At 36.4% G+C, this 11,487-nt stretch overlaps 1 protein-coding gene across 1 annotated transcript; it reads left to right on the forward strand.

Moving 5' to 3' along the window:
* Positions 1 to 8,228: 8,228 nt before the first annotated feature.
* LOC137387703 (uncharacterized) lies at positions 8,229 to 10,562 on the forward strand. Its single transcript, XM_068074194.1, has 3 exons — positions 8,229 to 8,346; positions 8,662 to 8,881; positions 9,139 to 10,562. Exons 1-3 carry the CDS (start codon positions 8,257 to 8,259, stop codon positions 9,408 to 9,410), a joined length of 582 nt encoding a protein of 193 aa, XP_067930295.1. The 5' UTR covers positions 8,229 to 8,256; the 3' UTR covers positions 9,411 to 10,562.
* The last annotated feature ends 925 nt before the right edge of the window (positions 10,563 to 11,487 follow it).

An 11,487-nucleotide genomic window follows, 5' to 3' on the forward strand; every position in this document is an offset into this window, starting at 1 on the left:
TACGTTTTTATAGTTTTCTCTGTCTATGTTTTGATGTTTAAGACGATCTGATTCCCAGGATGTTTACAAATCAACAAAACCTGATCTCGGTTAAAACTTCGGAAGAAAAATAGGTGTGAAATGACGTCACTAGTTGCTATCGTTGCAATAGTTGTTATTGCCTATTATGTTCAAGTTGCAACATTATACATCCCTATTCTATCTCTCTCTTTGCAACAATAAAAGTCATAATCACACTTTCGTGTGCTCCGAGCGTTTTAAGTATCAATTTCTGTCGAGTTTGATCTTGAGATATCCTGGCTGTCAGATCACCTCAAACATCAAAAATAATCACAAATGATAGATAAATATCATACTTTCTGATAAAATGAACTAAAAATTTGTGTAAGTTTATTTTTATACATTTCATTGCAACTGAGCGTGTTTCTAGTCATTGACATCTCCATCCCAAAGGTGTTTAGCCAAAATCACAGGCTCAATGCTTTTGCAACCATACTTGTAAAAAACCTCACTATTCCCATAGTTTTTTAAATAAACAAACAGAAGTTCTCAAAATTAGCAATAAAAGTTCTGGTATACCACACCTCCACATAGTAACTTCATTACCTTGGTTTTCATATTGAAGCCTTCATATGCCTGTGCAAATGTTCTTGCAAAAATCAGTTATAATTTGATTAATTCACTTCACAGCCTAACGAGAATGATGAATATGTAATACACATAACACTAAAATAAACGCATTTTAATCAACCATGTAAAACACTATGAGAAAAACCAAAATTGTATATTATAATTAAAATGGTCAAATCGTATATCGTAAAAAGAAGTTTATATTGTTAGTATACCTAAAGCCAGGTTCCCATATCGATTGCGAGACCATGGCGGTAATCTTGTGCAGCAAAACACTTGCGGCGCTAGGCTCGGCGGCTTCTGTTCACATAAAACTGCATCGCTAATGATCGCATCAAAATGTTCACTTGCCATGCCGTTTCGATAATGCTGACCTTCACATGTATAGCTCTTTACAAAATTTGAACAGCGCTAAAGTCTTGTGTTAACCGCTGGCGGTACTCAGCGGTACTCAGCGCATAGGTTCACATTTCACCGCTGATAGCCTGCGGTGCTGTCGCCGGTGCTTGCTGTGTATATGGGAATTAGGCTTCAGAGAAATGAAATTAGAAATGTAGGCATAGTGCTGATTATGTTCAGTAGCACAGTGATAAAGTTAAGATGGGTAGCTTATTTTGGCTTGCGGTAGATATGGGTTTAATCAACGTATATTCTCTATTTTTATAATTTTTATGTTGTACTTTTAGTTTATAATACATTGCATGTCACAACAAATATTTTCTCAAATTATAAAATTTTATTGAAAACTGTGTATTCAAATGATTGGAAGTCGAGGTCGTACTACAATATCTTAACACCATTAGTTACCAAGTTTCTCTTTTAATATTATTCACTCACTCAGACCTCATGTATATTTACACTATGGTGATTCATTGGAGTTGCTTCCACCTCCACAAAGTCGGTTTGGTGTGAAATGAAAAATGGTCGTGAAAACAGCTGTGTCCCAGTCGCTGAAACAAGATCGGTGAAATGCTACATACTATGTTTGTCCAATTTTGACGGCTGTCATTGACTGAGTACAACACAGATTTAACCAATCATATCTTGCGGTTGCTTCAAAAATACAATGGCGATATATTTGGTTCTCCCACGGAATCAGTTAAAAATCGCGCTGATAGCATTAGGTACACTTATACCAAGACGATTAAGAATCAATACTAATAAGTAATTATTAATGACCGTTATTTGTTACAAATACATGCCCTTGGCATGAAGTAATGGAGTGAATATTTTGTGTTGATGCTGATGAATGGTCAAATTGGAATGGCTACAGATGTTGTATTTCATTGGCTAAAAACTGACACATTTTGTGGTCGGAGTTTGAGTTAGTTTGGTAACAACTCAAACTCTCAGATTTTCTTGAAAACTGAGTTTCAAATCATAAACAGACTTGGAAGCCTTTTTAACTCCAACTCTCTCTGCGGAAACACAACTCCGACTAATCATCAAGATGCAAATGCACATTTATTCAGAGAATCTGAATTCTGAATTGATTCAAATCACCTGATTTTTTCCAGTTCATACAACTCAACTGTTTAACTGAGTTAAACAGTTGAGTTGTATGAACTGAGTTGTAACTGAGTTAATACACATGTGAGTTTAAACCAAAATCTTTCCTAAATTTGCAAAAGTGCACTCAACCCATTTTGATCAGATTCATTTCCAAATTAACTTTTTGGACTTTTGGTTTACTGAAAATTGAAAGTGGAACTAGTGCAATAAAATAACAAATATTATTCAAATCATTAAAAACCATCTACCTTTTATTTGGAAAAAAATAAGATTAATTGTAGTGTTTGAATATTTCACTTTATGAGGTCAAAAGCAAAGATTCTCGAGTTTAGCATTTTTTATACCGCATAAACAATTTCCAAGAACGACAGATGTTGCTAAACGTTTGGTTGTAAAAAATAATTTAGTTCATGTAAATTATCATAAAAATAGATCTCAGGCATTTTCATGTGTTTGGAACGCATAAAGATTCAACCCCAATATAACTCGAACTCATTTACGGTTATATAACTGATTGCAACTCAAATTATTATAATGTTCTGACAACTCCGATTACATAGTTTGAATATTATTTTTCACCTGTTTGAAAGAAATTAATTTTAGTTCAAGTTTCAGGAATTTAACTTTAATAGATTTGCAAAGCTAAGTTGGCATGAACACCAATGATAACTGTGCATATGGCTGTGGTCACAGCTGACCTAATAATAGTTGTTATTCAATAGTGTAAAACTTGACAGGTGTCATGACCTTTCAAGATCAATATCAAAAGCTTACTTACCCACGAATGAAAGTAATTCTGTTCGACCTCATAGAGCAACTGATCAGAAGTATCACTGTAGCAAACGAGTTGCAGATGTGCATAACAAGTAGAATACTGAGCCACGCCTGCAGGGACATAATGACAGGCTGAAGCAGGTGCTCCCAGGTGACCTGCGTGTTCTGTGTTGTGAAGAATTGACAGTCCACCGAATATCTTTGTACGTTAGCGCCCAGACGACGAACCTGGAAAGTGTACAGCGAAGAGTGCATTAAAGAAGGTTTATTTTCTGCTTTCATCCATGTTTTACACCTGTATAATCTAGTATTATAGTGTGGTTAAATATAACGCACATTCTCAGCTGCTTTTGAGAAAAGGGGAAGGGCCATGAGGAAAACTCAGTCTATTGCAGACTACTACATACCTTAAGTACAGTGTATGCATACTTGAGCTGAGCTGACACAGTTGTGCTTAATTATTTGTTCCAAAGGGAACTAAACAACGCTCTTGTATCCACTCCTGTGATGGAAAAGCAACATCAGGCTTTATTTAATGACTATCAGTCTGTTTAGCGATGCAGCTTCATGCGAACATAAGCCATTGAGCTTAGCACCCCAAGGGTTTTGCTGCAAAAGATTACTGCCGGGGTTTCGCAGACAATATGGGAACCACCCTTTATACAGCTTGCTCAAGACAACTTCCAGATCATACTACTTTAGACTTGCCTCAAATAGACAGAGGGCATCCTGGTTACTGACTTGATTGCTCGCTTCTACTGCCATCACATATTCACTAGCCTCTCTCTTCAGATCGAATATCTTCCACACAAACCAACTGCACAAGCAGACTGACCCTAATTTGGTGAAGAGAAACCTACAAATACAATACATTCAAAGTAATTGAGTTTTCTCTTGTGCTAAAAAGTTCATACAAGCTCTGGTGTGGTGCGGTGGGTAGCACTTTGGACGGACACGCGGTAGAACAGTTGTCTGAGCCCTAGACTGGGAGGTCAAGAAGGGCATGTAGTATTAGATTGCTCATGAGCTAAGGAAAAAAACCTGAGGCCAGAAAAGGGGAACCATACTCTTCCTTGAAATTTCTAATTGAGACAGTTGAAGAAGATCATGTCATGAGAGGTCTGCCTACTGCAGAATACCCTTAGCCATTACTACAGTGCTGTGGAAAATAAACTGGAGCCCTTTGTGGGAAAACTAGAATCATACAATATATGACTTGAAATAAGCCAATAGAAATGTATGCGGTGTGATCATATCTGTACAGGTTGTTATCCTCAACCATTACAAAATGAAATGTTGAAAATTTAGCCTACAAAATCCTTCCAAAACCAATAAAACCAGGACAAAATGAAAAATAATTTAATATATAATTTGTGGCTAATGATTAAATTTACAATGAGCAACAATGTTGTAAATGACAATTTTAGTTTCCCAATAAAAGGGTCCAGTTTATTCAGTTTATTTAGTCAGAGATAGTGGAGTTACACTTTAGTGGGCCAGTGTCAAACCAGTATTTTGGGCCTACAAGCAGATCATGTTTCCATAGTGCACTATAATAGTAGAGCGATGGTTGTGTGATGTGTATAAAGCAACAGGAAAGCTAGAACAACACGTAAGTGTTTACAACCATAACTGTCACGTAGAACTTTTATCGTCTTTACTAGGTGAATCAGACACATTGATTCCGATTTTGTAAGTTTCCATACAGAGATAGTGGAGTGACACCTGAGGGGGCCAGTGTCAAACCAGTATTTTGGGCCTACAAGCAGATCATGTTTCCATAGTGCACTATAATAGTAGAGCGATGGTTGTGTGATGTGTATAAAGAAACAAAAACAAACTAGAACAACGCAAAAGTGTGATGCTGTTGGTCACTAAAGCCGTTTTATGACACAGATATAGTAAATCGCACTGGCGGTTCGCTTCCAAACAGCAACGATGAATCACAGCAGAATGGGAGTGACACAGCTGTTTCCATGATGGCATTGCAGTGCCATATGAGGGTGTGTCACTGTGTTGTTGCTGTAAAGAAACTTAGTATGAGTTCTGCCGCACAACAGTTATCCTAGCACAGTTTATTACGTTGAGGATGGTATGGGTTCCATAGCCTTGTACAAAAAAATAAAAGTAATTTTGGAAACAGTTTCATTTAGAAATTTTTTTATATCAGTAAGTTTATGCTTTCGCTACAAAATAAATTTTTCTATCAAATATTTCCTAAAGCCTAATGCTTGACAACTATGCATATATCCTGCGATAAACTTTGAAACTCAAAATCTATAAAGAAATGTTGATAGAAAATCAATCAGCACCAGTTTTGACATCAGCTGATGTTATAAAAAAAAGTCTAAAAATGTCTTGCTGAATGATGCCAGCCATTTTTAGGCACTTCCTTCCCCAACTCTTGTAAGTAACGGCTTGAGCATGTTTCGAGTCAAAAAGGATATGGCTATTATTACATCTTATGGAATTATTTTTATAATTAATGTTAAAAAAAGTATTCACTGTCTTTAGGACCCTTATGCGTTATATAGTCACCAGAAGTCAATCGATCTACAATTTGCGAAACTTCACAAGCCGTAATGCGTGTGGCACTGGTGGTAATTACTAAGCAGGGATTGCGATCAAAAACTATCGTTTTTGCAAAGCGGAGCTCAGCTAAGACTGGACTGTAAATATGTGCTCTTTGGGCTCTGAGCATGCAGGAAATTCGTTGTTTTCGTTTAAGTACAAACATAATAGGCTAATTAATTAACTACACACTAATCAAAATTTTTTTGTACAAAACTTACTAAAACCGCACTACACTGCTCTGCTTGTGGTATATACGCAATGAGTTAAAATCATTCCTCACGCACTCGTAGTCCAGAGTGGTAGATTTCATTTATTTTTTGAGCTAAAAAAACAACATTTCTTGATTTCATTAGGTTGTCTCATGCGCTCCAACATAAATGCAATAAACTATGTCAGCGAATAGTTGACTCTATGAGGGAATGGCCATCTTACCAAAATTGTTTGCATAAAGATTATTGGCAGTTGCCATGACAATGATACAATACAGCATGAAAGAGTCGAAATAGAAACAAATGGAAGCATTTTTCAGAATTTAGGACTATTTATTCATCAGTCTGGTAAAGCCATTGCGCCCCGCATGATGCCTACAAAAACAGCTTTGAGTATACGAAAGTCTCATTCGCAGCGCCATAAATAAGACAGTAATACAGACATAACTGACCATAAAAAAAGAATAAAGCCTTTCCCACTACTTGGTGATCCAGAGCAAGACAAGAAATCTCTGCCATCCATTGCACCAACCAGTCTCCAGAAAAGAAAAGGCAGCAAGCTCAAAATTGCTAACAGGAAAATTGGAAAAGAGAAGTCTCCAACTGGTAGTTCTTTCTCAGGAAATAATTCATCAAGTGTCACCTATATAAAAGAAATTGGGATATAGTAGAGCATTTAGCCAACATAAAGCTCAAAGTAAATTTGCATTTATAAAATGATTTTAGTATACTTATCAAACAACATCTTCATGTCGAATCACTCAAATCTCATCTGATTTAAAAAAGCAATGTGGCTCAGTTTCAATCTGTTACATGCCCTGACACAAAGCCTATTACTGATTTTTGCTGGTCAATAGCTATTAAATACATATATAACTATTTATAAATCTCAGTATTTGTTTTACAGACTTTTTGTTAATCTGTGTCTAGTTATAACAAGTAATTTCTAACAACACAAATTTTGCATAGCGCTAGATTTGATCACATGACCTCCAAATCTATAGTCAGCAAACTTAACCATTAGGCTGCACAAAATACAATGGTATTCTTGAGCAAGTAGTCATTACATTGGTTAAGATACTCATGCCTAATGCGCTTGCTCGAAGTTAATAAGTAGCACTGTTGATCGTTTTTGCATAACGATTGTTAAGCTGGCCCAAAAAGCAGTATTGTTTTAGTAAAGATCTTGCTTTCCAAGTATGTAACTCAGACTTATTAAGTAATTAATTTATTACTCGTGCAGCGCTGGGTATTTGGCTAGTATCTATATAAATCTTAGTGTTCCTCTGTCGTTCCTTTGTCCAGTTATAGCGATAAGTTTTAGAAATGAAAAATGCATTCTGCCCGTCATTTAAACTTGGGACCTGGAGGGCTGCAGACAAGCATTCTAAACCACTAGACTACATGTCTAACTGGCCTTAACAGTGAATAGTAGTGCACCTATTTATTACATTGGTTAAAATATGCATGCTTAAAGGGCTTGGGAAAAGACAATTGGCTATTAATTAGCACGCTTAATCTTTACACCTAACATATTGTTTATTAATCTGGCTTCTAACACGGCCATTATCATAGTAAAGGCTTAGACTAGGTTGAGCAACTAGCTTGCCAGTAAAATTAAATTGATTAAGTAATTATTTTATTATCCGTGCAACACCGTTGCACCTAGTCTATGTCTAAAGACTAACCGTATGGTTGAGGGGTAGTAGTTTTGACAGGTTGTAGTAAGTGTAGAGTTGAGAGGATTTTGATAGACAGGCTTGATTGGTGTAGGCAATATCGGAAGCAGTAAACCCGGCAGGGCAGTAGCATCTAATTGATATTGGCAGCGGTCTATGTGGTCGAATAAAAAGCAGAAGGAAAATGGCAGAGGAAATGGTAACTATAGGTGTCACCAAGTAGAGCAAGGTGTCTGTTGCGCTCAAGTCCCATGTCATCTTATTTCCCTCTCTGTAATCAAACTGGCAATATTAGTGAGTTTAAAAAATTAAATCCATATATATACAGAGCTAAAAGCTTAATAGTTAAGAGTACAGCGAGTAAATATTCTAAAATTGTAACTTCTGTATGTTTGTTCTCAACACCCCCACTCATTAGAGTTTTTGTATTATTGAATTTGCTGCCTCCATTGCATGTATTGACAGCTGAGCGGTGACTAAGGAACTGAGTCATATTAAACCATAACTGCCACGATCAGTGTTTTTGTTTTTTTCATATGTAAATCAGACATGCTGATTCCGATTTTGTAATCAAAATAAAAATTGGTCCACTAGTTTTCAAAGTCATTTTTGTTTTTGAAGGCTTTTTACAGCGATTCAATATCGGGGTCGAAAACGACACTTCAAGCCCCGCCCATAAACATGTGACGTAACCTAGCTTTTTATGGACGCAAGTCGGAGATGTTTAGTCGACTGAGAAACAAATAGCTCTGCGAGCTTACCAATGAAAATCGACGTTACAGATGTCAAATCTCCAAAGGTCAAGGTCAGGTTTACATAATTTTTCATAAATTCTTATCAGGACGCTCGGAAATCGCTTTATACAGATAACGCTCTCAATGGCAGGAACCCAAGTACCCATGGATGAAGGTATGCATGGTTTTGTGGCTGAACCTCTTGTTAGGATGGAAGATAACGAGGTTGTGAACGTGAGTAATATTATTTTTATTTCATTTATTTTTAATTTATCGAAAATAATTGATGAAAAAATGCGATATTTGTTATAAAGTACAAAGCAGTTATATCATTCATTTTATTAGATTTCGTTGGATTATATACATACATACAAATGAATATATCGGCTTGTTCATCATCATGTTGTGTTGTCAATAAATTTATTGAGTTTAATATTCTTGACTTAGCTTCCCCAAATTTTTCACTTTGAGACTCAGTTGTACATGTATGTAAAGATAAGCCGCTTTGTATTCAACCTCTTGTCACTAAAACATTCGCTTCCTTACCAGGTTTATGTACCAAGACCTGTTGAGGAATGGTGTGGCTGTGGGAGATGCCAGGCTTGGCCTAAAGAAGACATGAACATCTGCTGCAGGAATCATCCTATATGGGACACGCAAAGAAGTGGAGGGCCAGAGATTTCCTGCATTACATCATGCCCCAACATTGGCGAACTTATGATGTATGCCCCCTTAAGAAACATGTGGCACAACTACTGTACATACCATGGTGTGTTTTGATTTGCACTGCATAATGAGATTTGTCGCATGACATGTCTGCTGTTTAGCAAATCCCTTCCTCATCCTATGTTTTTAATCTTTCAAGCAAATTATTATGCAGCTCTATAATGCTACCTCTTACAAGAATATTGTAGATATTTTATTGCAAAAGTTTACCTACAGCCAGCATGATGGGTTGAAAATCACCCATAATCTCAACCTAGCATGCGTGGACTATGTTTTTAACCTTTGTTCCTATCATTACAGTACCACAAAGACCAGATGCTGAATTGCTTCAAGTGGGCCCAAACCTAACCCAAGAACAGATTACCAGACTAATTAATGAACAAAAAAGACTGTGCGCTTACAGGTCGTTAATATTTTGGGCATACCCAAGTTTGAAACGAGGTGAAAGAAAGCCACTACCTGCCTGCATATATGCTTATGTCAGAGCACTGTTTCCTAGTACAGACGACGAAGAAATTTATGCCGATTGGCAACATACTCTCTTTGCCTATAGCAATCAGCAAGACAGTTGATAGATCAGCAAGATAGTTATTAAAGGTTGACTTGCAACAAAATTCACATTACAGTTATTTGATATCAAAAGATTCACCATGTCTTACTCTGTTGTAGGTGCAAAATATGTGGAAAGGTGATTACAAGCTCTTAAAAGCTCAAAAACCAACAGAAAATCGTAGCCACACCAGATCGCTGTAGTTTGGATTCCCTTTCCAAAGCGGTTCAAATGTGATGTAGTTCTGAGCGATGGTTTCTGTTTAGACTTTCTTGCAACCTTATTCGTTGAAATATTTTCACAGATATACTTCACGCATTCAATAAAACTGTCTATTGTTCTTACGAGTCTGTTTTATCGTCATTGTAATGCTGTCACTTTTAGCACTGATATATTATAACTTACCATAAAAAATCATTGAACTTTTTAACCTTAGCTCGAAGGAGTACATATCATTGTCCGATAATCATGACGAGTCCGTTGGTCACCTGTGATATTCAAAGTGCTGCAAAAATTATTTGCGAAGTATTGGGTCACATGATCAGATTACGACTTGACGATTGAATAATGCCGAAACAAAACCGTAAAGTAGTAAGCATCTATATTTGATAAGGGGTCTTCGGTAAAACCCGAAGTGTTTGTCATAAACTAGTACTACGATAAGCTTTATATTGAGTTTTTTATTGGCCTTTCAATTCACGTGAGAACATCATGTAACAAGACAATAACCAAATTTCATGGCTACGTCATCGAAATAAAGAGATTCCAATCTACGGCGGCTTTTCGTTTTTGAGCTTTTAAGAGCTTTTTATCACATTTCCACATATTTGGCACCTACAACACAACAGAGTAAGACACGGTGAATCTTTTGATACCAAATAACTGTTATGAGAATTTTATTGCAAATCAACCTTTAATAACTATCTTGCTGATCTATCAACTGTCTTGCTGATTGCTATAAGCAAAGAGAGTTTAGATATAGATATAGTAAATCCTAGATTGGCGAATAGCTATCATTACAATGGAGCAAAAGTGAGGCCTATAATTGGCTGTTGTTCTCACGATGTCAAGTCGCAGTGATGTGCATCACGGCAACAGAGCCTTCCGCTGAGCAATGAGTTTAGTAGTGAAAGCATGCTTGTGCTACTAGTTTATAAGTCATAAACGTTACAATAAGACTAAATTCTCGGTAAAATGTCATCAGAAGACTACAACACCTCAGGTATGTGAACCCAAAATAAAAATTTTAAATGCTTAAATCAACTTAACCTTTGCGCGTGTGCTATACCATTGGTTCACGTTGCATGTTGCTACTGGAAACAAACTAACTACCTTACCAACTCAACTTACTTGTCCTATCATGGTCTCATAACAACGAACATACCTTTTTATGATTATTCGGAATTGAAAGTGAAGTGAATGAATGGGACTATCAAAAGAAAGATTGTCTAGACTGATTACAACAACATATATTACATACTTGTCTCTCAGCTGGTAGGGTTGTAATCTAGCTTGGCATGGTTGATCAAAAGCCTTTTTTTGTCTCATTCGAAGTAATGTAATTATATTCATTCTACTACATGTATGTATTGTTAATGTTTAGGCCAATAAAAAGTCAAGTCGCCGTGGGTGCTGTGCCTATGAATGTTCAAGCAATCCTGAGAAATGCCAAAATCTGGCCTTGCACCGCTTTCCAAACAAGAAACGAGCTGAAACCTGTAATGCTTGCCTCACATTTGACGATTTAGTAAATAAGCTGCTACACCAAAATGCTTGTTCTTGGTGTCAAATTGAAGCTCAGAATGTGGTTCTAGCAGCCATAGAAACAGAATTTTGATAACGAATACAAAATTTCATTTTTGAACAAATAAATTTATGCCGATCGATCTTACAAGACTGACCTATAATTTACACAATAACAAAGAAGGTGCAGATTTTAGCCAAAATCTGTTTCTACTGATTATCACCTGATTCTACACAAAATTCTGAATATACAAGTAAAATCTCATGACAATATTACATACTTTCTTCTTTATATAGTCTCACGTAGCATATGGAGTCACTGAAAAAGCACATTTGAGAAAAACGACTTTGAAAAA

The sequence above is a fragment of the Watersipora subatra genome, chromosome 2 (genome assembly GCF_963576615.1).
Source record: "Watersipora subatra chromosome 2, tzWatSuba1.1, whole genome shotgun sequence".
In the NCBI taxonomy this organism is placed as follows: Eukaryota; Metazoa; Bryozoa; class Gymnolaemata; order Cheilostomatida; family Watersiporidae; genus Watersipora; species Watersipora subatra.

Bases quoted from the DNA above. Each gene is read 5' to 3' on its own strand.
- LOC137387703 (XM_068074194.1), top strand. From the start codon at position 8,257: ATGGCAGGAACCCAAGTACCCATGGATGAAGGTATGCATGGTTTTGTG. The intron at 8,347-8,661 runs GTGAGTAATATT...CTTCCTTACCAG, and splicing joins AAGATAACGAGGTTGTGAAC to GTTTATGTACCAAGACCTGT. The intron at 8,882-9,138 runs GTGTGTTTTGAT...CTATCATTACAG, and splicing joins CAACTACTGTACATACCATG to TACCACAAAGACCAGATGCT.